Source organism: Mesoplodon densirostris, chromosome X (assembly GCF_025265405.1).
Source record: "Mesoplodon densirostris isolate mMesDen1 chromosome X, mMesDen1 primary haplotype, whole genome shotgun sequence".
NCBI lineage: Eukaryota > Metazoa > Chordata > Mammalia > Artiodactyla > Ziphiidae > Mesoplodon > Mesoplodon densirostris.
Window position 1 is genome coordinate 116,924,410 of NC_082681.1, and position 13,798 is coordinate 116,938,207.

Here is a 13,798-nt window from a genome sequence, read left to right on the forward strand (position 1 = left end):
GATTCTTCTAATCCAAGAACATCTGATCTTTTGTTGTCAGTGTGTAAAGATGCAACAGATTTCTGTGTATTAATTTTGTATCCTGCAACTTTATTGAATTCATTGATGAGCGCTAGTAGTTTTCTGGTAGCATCTTTAGGATCTTCTACGTATAGTATCATGTCATCTGCAAACAGTGACATTTTTACTTCTTCTTTTCCAATTTGCATTCCTTGTATTTCTTTTTCTTCTCTGATTGCCGTGGCTAGGACTTTCAAAACTATGTTGAATAAAACTGGTGAGGGTGTACATCCTTGTCTTGTTTCTGATCTTAAAGGAAATGCTTTCAGTTTTTCACTGTTGAGAATGATGTTTGCTGTGGGTTTGTCGTATATGGCCTTTATTATGTTCAGGTATGTTCCCTGTATGCCCACTTTCTGGAGAGTTTTTATCATAAATGGGTGTTGAATTTTGTCAGAAGCTCTTTCTGCATCTATTGAGATGATTATATGGTTTTTATTCTTCAATTTGTTGATGTGGTGTGTCACATTGATTGATTTGAGCATATTGAAGAATCCTCGCATCCCTGGGATAAATCCCACTTGATCATGGTGTATGATCATTTTAATGTATTGCTGGATTTGGATTGCTAGTATTTTGTTGACGATTTTTGCATCTGTGTTCATCAGTGATATTGGCCTATAATTTTTTTTGTGGTATCTTTGTCTGGTTTTGGTATCAGGATGATGGTGGCCTCATAGAATGAGTTAGGGAGTATTCCTTCCTCTGCTATTTTTTGGAATAGTTTTAGAAGGATAGGTGTTAACTTGTCTCTAAATGTTTGATAGAATTCACCTGTGAAGCCATCTGGTCCTGGACTTTTGTTTGTTGGGAGTTTTTTAATCATAGTTTAAATTTAGTACTTGTGATTGGTCTGTTTATATTTTCTGTTTCTTCCTGGTTCAGTCTTGGGAGATTGTACCTTTCTAAGAATTTGTCCATTTCTTCCAGTTTGTCCATTTTATTAATGTATAGTAGCTTGTAGTAGTCTCTTGTGATCCTTTGTATTTCTGTGGTGTCCGTTGTAACTTCTCCTTTTTCACTTCTAATTTTATTGATTTGAGCCCTCTCCTTTTTTCTTGATGAGTCTGGCTAAAGGTTTATAAATTTTGTTTATGTTTTCAAAGAGCCATCTTTTAATTTCATCAACCTTTTTTATTGTTTTCTTCATTTCTATTTCATTTATTTCTGCTCTGATATTTATGGTTTCATTGTTTCTGGTAACTTTGTGTTTTGTTTGTTCTTTCTCTAGTTGCTTTAGGTGTAAGGTTAGGTTGTTTATTTGTGATTTTTCTTGTTTCCTGTGATAAGATTTTATGCTATAAACTTCCCTCTTAGGACTGCTTTTGCTGCATCCCATAGGTTTTGGATCGTCGTGTTTCATTGTTATTTGTTTTTAGGTATTTTTTTATTTCCTCTTTGATTTCTTCAGTGATCTCTTGGTTATTTAGTAGCGTATTGTTTAGCCTCCATGTGTTTGTATTTTTTACAGTTTTTTTCTTTTAGTTGATTTCTAATCTCATTGCATTGTAGTCAGAAAAGATGCTTGATATGATTTCAATATTCTTAACTTTGCCAAGTTCGCCTTATGGCCCAACATGTGATTAATCCTGGAGAATGTTCCATGTGCACTTGAGAAGAACGTGTATTCTGTTGCTTTTGGATAGAATGCTCTATAAATAGCAATTAAGTCTGTCTGGTCTGATTTGTCATTTAAGGCCTGTGTTTCCTTATTGATTTTCTCCCTGGATGATCTGTCCATTGATAAAAGTGGGGTGCTAAAGTCCCCCACTATTATTGTGTTACTGTTGATTTCTTCTTTTATGGCTGTTAGTATTTGCCTTATACATTGAGGTGCTCCTATGTTGGGTGCATATATATTTACGATTGTTAAATCTTCTTCTTGGATTAATCCCTTGATGATTATGTAGTGTCTTTCTTTGTCTCTTGTAACAGTCTTTAAAGTCTTTTTTTTTTTTTTTTTACTTATTTATTTTTGCTGTGTTGGGTCTTCGTTTCTGTGCGAGGGCTTTCTCTAGTTGTGGCAAGCGGGGGCCACTCTTCATTGCGGTGCGCGGGCCTCTCACTATCGCGGCCTCTCTCGTTGTGGAGCACAGGCTCCAGGCGCGCAGACTCAGCAGTTGTGGCTCACCGGCCTAGCTGCTCTGGGCATGTGGGATCTTCCCGGACCGGGGCATGAACCCGCGTCCCCTGCATCGGCAGGCAGACTCTCAACCACTGCGCCACCAGGGAAGCCCCTAAAGTCTATTTTGTCTGAGATGAGTATTACTACTCCAGCTTCCTTCTGATTTCCATTTGTATGGAATACCTTTTTCCATCCTCTCAGTTTCAGTCTGTATGTGTCCCTAGATCTGAAGTGGGTCTCTTGTATATAGTATGTATACAGGTCTTGTTTTTGGTATCCATTTAGCCATCTGTGTCTTTTGGTTAGAGCATTTAAGCTGTTTATGTTTAAGATAATTATTGTTATATATGTTGTTATTACCATTTTGTTAACTGTTTTGGCTTTGTTTTTGTAGGTCTTTTTTCTTCCCTTCCTGTTTTGTTCCCTCCTCTTGTGATTTGATGACTAACTTTAGTGTTGTGTTTAGATTCCTTTTTCTTCTTTGTATGTAAATTGTAGATTTTCAGTTTGCAGTTACCATGAGGTTTGGATATAGTAGCAGTCTATACATAAGCAAGATTGTTGTTGTTTTTTAAATTTTTATTTATTTATTTATTTACTTTTGGCTGCATTGGGTCTTTGTTGCTGCGTGCGGGCTTTCTCTAGTTGTGGTGAGCAGGGGCTTCTCTTCGTTGCGGTGTGCGGACTTCTCATTGCGGTGGCTTCTCTTGTTGCAGAGCATTGGTTCTAGGCATTCAGGCTTCAGTAGCTGTGGCATGCGGGCTCTAGAGTGCAGGCTCAGTAGTTGTGGTGCATGGGCTTAGTTGCTCCATGGCATGTGGGATCTTCCTGGACCAGGGCTTGAACCCATGTCCCCTGCATTGGCAGATGGATTCTTAACCACTGCACCACCAGGGAAGCCCAACAAGATCGTTTTAATTTGCTGGTCTTTTAATGTCAAATGCATTTCCAATATCCTGCATTTGTGCTCTCCTCTTCTCACAGTTGCTGGTTTTGATATTATATTTGTTCATAAATGATTTCCTACCTTTACTGTATGTTTGCCTTTACCAGTGAGCTTTTCCATTTGTAATTTTCTTGTTTTTAGTTGTGGCCTTTTCTTCTTAGAGAAATTCCTTTAGCGTTTGTTGCAAAGCTGGTCTGGTGATGTTGAATTCTGTTAGGGAAGCCCTCAAATGACTCTTAATTATAACCCTTACACTGTTACTTAAAAGCAACCTATTCAACCAGATATACTCAGAAAGGGTTGAGGAAATAGAAATATTGGTAATTTCATTACACCATTGCCAATCCAATAATTTTTGATAAAATGCATTTATCATTTGCTTAAAAACTTAAAACACACACACACACATACACATACACACACCTTGGGGCTGCAGTTTTAGCAAATTTAGCAAATTTGCAGAAAATACCATCTAACTTAATTGGCAAAACCAGTCCTCATTGTCAAACCTACTAAAACCCTAGAAACTAAGACAAAGTGTTTTCAGTTCAAATGTATTATTTCAAGAAGCTTTATAAAAACCATTGAGAAATTAATTACAGAATCCATTGTATAAAAAAGAATCAGTCAAAAAAAAAGAATCAAGATTAAAATGATGTAGATCTAATATAACAAGTTACAAAGAAGATAAAAAGTTACAAAAATAAATCAATATCCTTAATTTATAGTAATACAATATAATTTATACAAAAATTATATGATATTTATAAGAAAAGGAGTATCTATAAATGGAATAAATATGATGTGAGTTGATACAATAGATATTTAACTTCCTTTTTAAATAATATATATGAAGTCTGAGAAAAAAGCTTGTAAATATTTTATCCATGTGTTTATTCCAATGTACTTTGAAACATTTGACAATTCCAGAAAAATATTCCAGTTGTATTTCTAAGAAGCAGCAGTACCAGCCTATACAGCTTTGAGTTACTGAAGTGATTTTGAAGTGAGTAGCGGAAAAAATGCTTATTATGCCTTAACTACAAGGGAAAAGGCATTTTTAGGATTCAATATAAGCATTGAGAAGAGCTGGAAAAATGCTTACCCTTACACGAAAAAGCAGTTTTTATCATTCAGTATTTCTTTCCAATGCTCCTTTTGCTTTGAATTCGTGGGCCTTATCCCTCGAGGTCCTTGCATCCTTTGATAATAGTTGGGAGAAGGTAGAGGCAAAGTTGTTTGGTAAAAATTTGCATTATTCCTCATTCTACCATATTTGTTTCTGGCTTTCAACTTCACCTATAACAGAAACGTATGCAAGAAAGAGAAAGGAAGCTTTTATAGGTTCATAGTGCTTTGAATAGTCATTAAACGAGGTTTCCATTTGGTTTGACCTCAGGATTTAATTCCCTGCCCCTAGCAATGCGGATAGTAAGGTTTGGATGATGCCTTTCTTTTGTGAAGTAGAGTAAGGTTGGTTTTGGACACAGAGGCTTTCTCCGACCCACTAATTTTAGGAAAGGGTACCCTTGGAAGCTGAGGATCTGGAAATCAATTCCTTTAAAACTACCAGTGCTTAGATACCTCTTGAAAAGCCCTTACGTATCCCCAAGGGTATGTGTACCCTAGCTTGAAGAGTCTTTCTTGAGTTTGACAAAACAGCTTAATGGCAGAAAATTCTATAGGGAGGAAATTTAGAGAGTCCTTTAAAATCGGTATTCTGTGTTGTTGGTTGAAAGGCTAGCTCTTAATATTATGTATATAGTTAGCAAATAAAATGGTTACAGTGAGTTGAAAGAACCTGCTATATTAATTGTGGGCCCCCTTGCATCTGCAGGTAGGTTTGTTGTAGGAATTTCCTTGGGTGGAACAAGGGCTTTGCTCATGAAACCACTCTGGCCGGGGCAAATGCACAGACAGGTACAGTTGAAATACTTAGTATTTGGCAGAAATAATGGATTCAAAGACCAGAAACTGTGATAACTGGAGGTACTACAGTCTACTTCCCAACCTTAGGCAGTAACGGCTACCACAAACTGCCATGATTTTTGCACTATGATTATAATACCTGCATTTTTTATTTTTAAGCATGTAGTCAGTAATAATTTGAAAATTTTTTATGCAAACTTCTCCTGTGGGCATTATTTCAGTGAATTGAAACTATCCAGTTGTAATGCCCTTTTTTTCTGCATTTTAATTTAAAAGCTCATGTCATTTAAAAACAAGACAAGAAATTAAAATTTACTGAATAGAGATTTTTTTCCTGGAAAAATTTTTTAAGGGTATGAGTCACCACATACTCACTTCTGCCTCACAGGAGGGAAATAAAAAGATAACAACCATAGAAATACTACTCCCACTATAGTAGACATAAATAGTACTCTGTAAATGTGGGCTTATGCTCTATTGTGTCTTAATTGAAATTAAATATTCCTCTAAGACTCCATTTTGCCTGACTGGTGGGAGAGTCAGTCTCGGTCCTTGTTGGGGTCTCTTCGCCTCCCCAGAGTCAAACAAGATTCTAAAATGTTTACAGAAACAGGAGAGGGGCTTGCAGTCTCCAGCCCAGCACCGTTTTTGCACTGCCCTTGTCAACTGAGCCCACAGAATTGCTAGGAAGGAGCAAATCCACTGTTTCTGTGGAAGGTGAGGCCCCGGCGGTCTGTGCCCAGGTGAACCCCAGTGTCCTCACCCCTCCTGAGGCCCCCCCGACCTTTGACCTCTTCCTCCTGTGAAGGAATCTTCTGTGTGTCTTCTTCCTTATGGAATTCCCCCAAGTTGGGAAAACAGCAGCCAGAAAGACAGGCTGTCTACCAGCAGCTTGAACTTCACAGCTTCTGCGGGCGAGTTTGTACCGAGAAGCCGGGCATGTGCATGAAGTGGGGGCAGGGAAAAGACAGAGCCCAAAACACAAATGAATAAATATCTCCACAAATGGTCTTAGGTCTCGAGTACTATTAATAAGTGGCAAACGTTTCTGAGCATGACTCTCTGCTCACACAGATGATCAAATTTAATTCTCCAAACTTTGCCATGTGCTAAAGACAGACAACTGAGGCTTAAAGAGTTTGAGTGACTTTCCTGGTAATAAGTAGCAGAGCTGGGATTCGAACCAAGTCTGCTGGGCTCAAAATTCATCCCCTATGTTATATTTTCTCTCCCGTGGGGTATTAGTAATAATTCCTTTTGAGCACAGTGAGCTGCCAGTATAGGTTAGCTACAGCGGGAGCTCCCAGACAGCTCAGTGAATTCATCCACGGAACACCATTGCTCAGAGTTCTCCATCGGTTGTCAGGGTGCATTTGCCAAGACTGGGGAACAACAGTGCTGCTTTGGGCACAATTACTGTTTAGCTGAACTGGTCAGCATGTTCAGCTGCTTCTTGAGGTCACTCCTGGGAGATGAAGATAGGACCGCATGTCGGCATACACAGGTTGGTTGTTTTCTTTGTGCTCTGTCAAGAGGCCATTATCTCCGTCATCTCGAAGTTACACCAAATTGCTCGGGTGCAGGTTCAAAAGGAGGGGGGAGGATATGGTTCGGCCTAGTTTTCTGTTGTTTAAAATAGAAAATTGATGGATCTGAAATCCATTTTTGCTTAATACAATTCTTGAGGTCCTATTTTAATAAAATCCTTTAGTCTTTTAAAAATGTAAAGTCTTTTAAGAACACTTCAAAAGCCATAGATCAGTTTTTAAATTGTATAGGTTGGCCCATAAATAATTCTTATTTATGGAGTTAAAACCAATGCATTCAGTGAATAAATACATAACATAGTCATTATGGCCCTACTCACCACCACCCACCCACCAAGCTGGGCGTGATGGGTGATTCAGACACAGGCTGGGCTCTTTACTCAAGATGTTCATAATATGCTTTAGGGGCTTTCACATGTTGTATGCCTCAGAATCATCCCTGAAGCTTGTCAAAAATAGAGCTGCCTGGACCCCACTCCAGACCTACTGTCTTAGTCCGTTCGGGCTGCTAGAACAAGATACTACAGACTGGGTAGCTCAAAGCAACAGAAGTCTGTTTCTCATCATTTTGGAGGCTGAGAAGTCTAAGATCAAAGTGCTAACATGGTCTTCTGGTGAGGGCTAGCTTACTGATTCATAGCTGGCACCTTTTCACTGTTTTCTTACATGGTGAGAGGGGTTAGGGAGCTCTCTGGGGCCTCCTTTATAAGGCACTAATCCCATTTATGAGGGTTCCACCCTTATGACCTAAGTATCTCCCAAAGGCCCACCTCCTAATATCATCATCTTTGGGAGTTAAGATTTCAACATATGAATTTTTGGGGGACACATTTAGACCATAGCACTCACTGAATCAAAACCTTGAGTGGAGCCTGGGCATCTTTAACAAGCTCCTTAGGTGATTCTAATACTTACCAAGGTTTTTGAGCCTGCCATGTGGTTGATGGTGTTTTGGTAATGTAACACACTACAATGTTTTCTGTGTTGTATTGTATTCTACATATGTCTATATATCATTACAGGAAGTATGTATAGGAGATATATAAACATACACGTGTATCGAGAGACACAGTAGTCTTTTATTTGCATGTATGTTGAAATGTACCTGCAGGTAAATATATACCTATTATCTTAAATCCTAGTAAACCTTTATTGAGCATCTGTGTGTATCAAGCATTGTTAATTCATTCAACAAGTAGTTGTTAAGAGCCTATTATGGGCCATCAGAAAATAAAACAGACAAAAGTCCCTGTCCTCAGGGAGCTATATTTTAATAGAGAAACACCAACAGTAAACAAATAAGACAATTATATGATGATGAGTACCATAGCAAGAAGTTAGGAGGGGTGGGGCCTGCCAGTGGTGGGGGCGGATCCCAATTTAGAATAAGGTGGTTGGGGAAACCTTGAGGGAGGAGAGGGGGTGAGCGCTATGGATATTTGGAGCACAGCTGGTCCAGGTTTGCGGAACAGGAAGTGCAAAGCCCTGATCTCGGTAGGAGTATTCCTGGTGGTTTCAGGAAACAGCAAGGAGGCCAGGGGCTGGGACACAATAGGAGATGCAGTCAGAGAGGCAAGGAATGGACTGAGGGAGATGTGGATCTTGTAGGGGCCTGTAGGCTTCTGGAGGAGTTCGGCTTTTACTCTGAGGGAGATGGGAAGGGTTCGGATCCTGGGGATGATGTAATCTGACAGGTTTTAATGGGATCATTCTGGCCAATGAGAACAGGCTGCTGGGGGTTGGAGGGAGGCTGGAATCCAGTGACCAGTTAGGGGGCCACTGTAGTAATCCAGGGTAGTGATGGTGAATGGGCTGGGAAGGGAGCAATGAAGGTGGTGAGAAGAACGTGGCTTCTGGTGTACTGTGAAGGGGCCAGCAGTTTTGCTGATGGTTTGGATGCAGAGGGTGCGAGGGCTGCAGTCGGAGGGTTTCCGAGGCTGCTGGGTGTAACCGTTGGTTGTACTTACTCTGTGGCCAGGTTTGTTTCTGGATGTGGGTCATGATTTGGTTCCATCAAAATGACTGTGTTTTTGTTTTTATTTTTTTATAAATTTATTTTATTTATTATTTTTGGCTGTGTTGGGTCTTTGTTGCTGTGCGCGGGCTTTCTCTAGTTGTGGCGAGCGGGGGCTACTCTTCATTGTGGTGCATGGGCTTCTCGTTGAGGTGGCTTCTCTTGTTGTGGAGCATGGGCTCTAGGTGCGTGGGCTTCAGTAGATGCAGCACGTGGGCTCAGTAGTTGTGGCTCGCGGGCTCTAGAGTGTAGGCTCAGTAGTCGTGGCACACAGGCTTAGTTGCTCCATGGCATGTGGGATCTTCCCGGACCAGGGCTCGAACCTGTGTCCCCTGCATTGGCAGGCAGATTCTTAACCACTGTGCCACCAGGGAAGCCCTGTATTTTTGTTTTTAAAACATATCTTGGGGCTTCCCTGGTGGCGCAGTGGTTGAGAGTCGGCCTGCCGATGCAGGGGACGCGGGTTCGTGCCCCGGTCCGGGAAGATCCCACATGCCACAGAGCGGCTAGGCCCGTGAGCCATGGCCATGGGGCCTGGGCGTCCAGAGCCTGTGCTCTGCAACGGGAGAGGCCACAACAGTGAGAGGCCTGCGTACCGCCAAAAAAAAAAAAAAACATATCTTGTACACTTAACATTTGTAAGGTTATTGTATGTACATAATACCTTAAAGGGAAAAAAACCTCATCTTCAGGAGTGGTCAGGGTAGTCTGACTGACTGCAGTAAGACCCTGACGGGGATATTGGTAAACAGGGACTGTAGCCACAATGACGTCTCTTCCTGACATGTAGAAAAGCTGCTTTTGCTAACAAAAATATATTCTGGATATGATAATGAATAATATTTATTGCTCACTTTATTTCTAAGCACTTCTATATAAATCCTCAAAAAATCCTTTCTAAGGCTGATAGTGGAGGATAGTTCCATCTCCATTTGAGGATTCAGGAACTCGAGACCTAGAAAAGATGGCATGTGGGAAGGATGAACTCTGCTAGATCAGATCTTTATTTCGTGACCTTCTCCTCTTGATCGTGTGGCCCATTGTGTAGTGACTGGACCTCAATCCAGGGAACAGAAGTGCGTGTGTGTGTGTGTGTGCGCACATGCATGCACGTGAATCACACTTGGGTTACTAAGTACAATGATGTGTTAAAGGAATTGGAACTGATTGTTCAAACGTTCGATAACTCAGGCCTCTTGGTCCTTCTCCTTGCTCTGCCTTCTCTGTCTGTTCATTTGGTCATTTTATTTCTGGATAGTAATGTTCACTGAAGGGTGGGACAGGGAAATAAAAAGATGTGAAAGTCACATTAGGTAGCGTGGAGAATAATTTTAATAAAAGCCACAGTGGAGAATGCAGTTGTAATTAACACTAAAATGAAATTCTCAATTGCCGGTAGATTTCAGCTTGCTTCACTTTCCTGATGCTTTGTTCCCATAAAAAAAAAAAACCAAAAAAAACCTGAGTTTGATTATGTCACGCACCTAGCAAGGCTGAGTTCTTTGTCTTGCTGAAGGAGCCATGTCTGTATTGGGATGGCTGTGAGCAGGGCCTGGGCCAGCTAACAGCATTTAATGCATTTGCCTGTTTCAGTTTGCAGTGATGACCTCACCCACAAATTCAAAGGTTTCACCGTGATGAACGAAGCAGAGAGATACGAAGCGCTGAGACACTGTCGCTATGTGGATGAAGTCATCAGAGATGCTCCGTGGACACTCACGCCAGAGTTTCTGGAAAAACACAAGGTACTTATTCTTCCACGTTCTCTAAGTAGCAGAATTAGGGAGTCATCTGTTTCTACAGCTTATACCCAGAAAGTCCAAAGACTCTTCTAATTTTGGAAAGAGGTAACTTCAGGCCCTGTTATGTGATGTCACTTGATGCAGCACCTGTCCTGTGCCCACGCCTGGGGACCAACAGCATCCCACTTCCTCAGTGTGGTCTCTGGAGCTAGGCCACTCAGGTCCATGTGTGGCTTAACTTCTTAACTGTGGGACCTTGAGCAAGATATTGCCCTCACTTACCTAAACCAGAAAATGGGTGCTGTTTTGAGGATCTGATGAGATCATCTAGTAAAACCCTTGAAACACTGGCTGGCTCAAAGCAAGAGCTCCAAAAATGTAATCATCATTCTCACCATCATTATTATTGATGCTTATAGTTCCACAGGCATCATTTTTCATGGAACAAATGACCACGTATCTTATCCAGAGGGACAGGGGTCAGGCTTTAAGGAAAGAACTGTATATCTCTGATTTTGTGACCCTGAGACTCCTACTGATAGAAGATTTTTATTAGTTGAAAACATGAGAAATCCTTTTGATCTGCATCAAATTATGTGCTTTGTATCTCCCTACCAGCCCCACATTAGGAGCTCTTCTTTCCTTTTATAAGCAGTACAAAAAAATAAGATTAAGCTGTTCTAAGAGTTTTCTATTTTTAAATTCACAATGCAGGAGAGAATAGAGAACACTGATAAATGTGCATGGGTAATAGCAGAGGAGACAATTTCCCAGCAAGAATAAAAAGAAAAAGGAAAAACTACAATATGATTTACTTCCAGCAATCACTAACACATTTTTACTAAGCATCTATTGTATCTTCAACTTGTGTGCAGCATTATGGGGATGCTGATGATGGCTGCCATTTATCGAGTACTTTCCATGTACCCAGCCCTGTGCTAAGTGCTTTGCTCTTACATGAATCACATTCAATCTCATGGCTACCCTGAGACGTTGTTGTTGTCATACACTGGAGACGAGGAACAACTAAGTTTGAGTACAAAGAATAGAATTGATGATAATAACATTTATTGAGTACTTGCTGTGTACCAGTTATTATTTTTAGCACTTTTACATAATTATATTATTTAATCCAGTGATTCTCAAGTGGGGGCAAGTTTGCCCCCAAGGGACATTTAACAGGGCCTGGAAACATTTTTGGCCATCATAACTAAAGGGGTGCTACTGGCATCTAGTGGGTAAAGGACAGGGGTGCTACTAAGCATCCTACAGTGCACAGGACAGACTCTCCCCCTCCAACAAAGAATTTTTTTATATGTAAATTTATGTACTTATTTATTTATTGGCTGCATTGGGCCTTCGTTGCTGTGCGCGGGCTTTCTCTAGTTGCAGTGATGGGGGCTACTCTTTGTTGCGGCGTGCGGGCTTCTCATTGCAGTGGCTTCTCTTGTTGCAGAGCATGGGCTCTAGTCGTGTGAGCTTCAGTAGTTGTGGCGTGCAAGCTCAGTAGTTGTGGCTCTCGGGCTCTAGAGCGCAGGCTCAGTAGTTGTGGCACACGGGCTTAGTTGCTCCGTGGCATGTGGGATCTTCCTGGACCAGGGCTCGAACCCATGTCCCCTGCATTGGCAGGTGGATTCTTTTTTTTTTTTTTTTTTTTGTGGTACGCGGGCCTCTCACTGTTGTGGCCTCTCCCGTTGCGGAGCACAGGCTCTGGACGTGCAGGCTCAGCGGCCATGGCTCACTGGCCCAGCCACTCTGCGGCATGTGGGATCTTCCCAGACTGGGGCACGAACCCGCGTCCCCTGCATCGGCAGGCGGACTCTCAACCACTGCGACACCAGGGAAGCCCCGGCAGGTGGATTCTTAATCACTGCACCACCAGGGAAGTCCCTCTAACAAAGAATTATCTAGTTCAAAATGTCACTAGTACCAAGGTTGAGAAATCCTGATTTAATCCTTACCACTAAATTATGAGTTATATAGCTAGTAAGTGGTGGGGCAGGAATCTATACCCAGCAAAATTAAACTGCTACTCTACCTCTCAAGGTGGAGTGAAGCCTTGTTAAAGGGCTTTGAAAGTTAAGCAAGAAGTTTTTACTTGACGGAGGAGGAAACAAGGAACTAGTGAAGATCAGCAGGCCCAAGGGTGACAAGAAGAAAATTCTGTTTAAGGAGGTCCCCCCACCATGTGACAGAGGGATGGCTTGGAGAGGAAAGAGCCTGCAGTGAGGAAGGTCAGGTACAAGTTGGTATTAATAATCCAGGTGATGGGGCCCTGGATTTGGCATAAGCAATGGAGAGGAAGTGATGGGTGTATGCACTCATGTATATACACACACACACACACACACACACACACACACACACACACACACACACACACACACACACACACACACACACACACACACACACACACACACACACACACACTTGTGACCTATGTGCTATGGAGAGTGAAGGAAGTAGGAAAAAAAGGCTGATTCCAAGGTGTTTGGAGCCAGGTAAACTTAAAAAATGGAGGTGCCCTTGGAAGGGGCACCAGTTTTCAGGATGAATTAAAATTCCAGACAGGTTTTTAAAGTGACAACAAGGGTGGCAAAAGAGAAAAGGGTGACTTTGGGCAAATTTGACAAGTTTTACCGTTTCAGCAGCCGTATGACCCAACTGAAATAGTAATACTTGCCCTACCTGCCTCACAGGGTGGTTGTATGAATCAAATGCGAAGAGAGACGTGAATTCATTTCTACAATATAAAATATGACTTAAGTGGGGGAATTCCCTGGTAGTCCAGTGGTTAGGACTCTGTGCTTGCACTGCAGGGGGCACGGGTTTGATCCCTGGTTGGGGAACTAGGATCCTGCATGCCGCGTGGCACGGACAAAAACATAAATAAAATAAAAGATGACTTAAATGTGAGGATGGGCCTATTGCCGTCAGTGGGACAGGAAATGAGGATTTGGGCTCCTCATAGCAGAGGTGATTAAAATCTGAAGAACGAGTGAATTGTCTGAAGGAGAGATTTTAGAGGCAGAAGAACAGAAGGCCAAAAACACCTACTGTCAGAGGTAAGAGAAGAAAGAGGGACCAGCAAAAGAGAGAAACCAATCTAGTTCCCATCAGCTCGTGGAAACACAGACAGCTGGAAATACCTTTCAGTCAAGGATTCAAGTCTACCTTATAAACTGCTTAATTACAACTGCTTTGTTCTACAAAAATATGTATTTTCAAATTGCAGACATGCAGCCCCATCCCAGTGATGATGTCACTCTCCTCTCTCTCCAACAGATTGATTTTGTGGCCCACGATGACATTCCGTACTCCTCTGCTGGCTCTGATGATGTTTACAAGCATATAAAGGAAGCAGGTGAGGGTCGTCCTGTGCTCACCTGTCCCCTGTGGCATTGTAATCAGGGTTAATAAGAGACGTCTGTC

At 41.7% G+C, this 13,798-nt stretch overlaps 1 protein-coding gene across 4 annotated transcripts in view; it reads left to right on the forward strand.

Moving 5' to 3' along the window:
* The window catches only part of PCYT1B (phosphate cytidylyltransferase 1B, choline), a 123,669-nt gene that overhangs the window by 62,482 nt on the left and 47,389 nt on the right, over positions 1-13,798 (forward strand). For all 4 annotated transcript variants that reach the window (XM_060086799.1, XM_060086801.1, XM_060086802.1 and 1 more), the window contains exons 4-5: positions 10,215-10,366; positions 13,652-13,730. In XM_060086799.1, the coding sequence (XP_059942782.1) occupies positions 10,215-10,366; positions 13,652-13,730 (231 nt within the window). The remainder of the gene's footprint in view (positions 1-10,214; positions 10,367-13,651; positions 13,731-13,798) is intronic.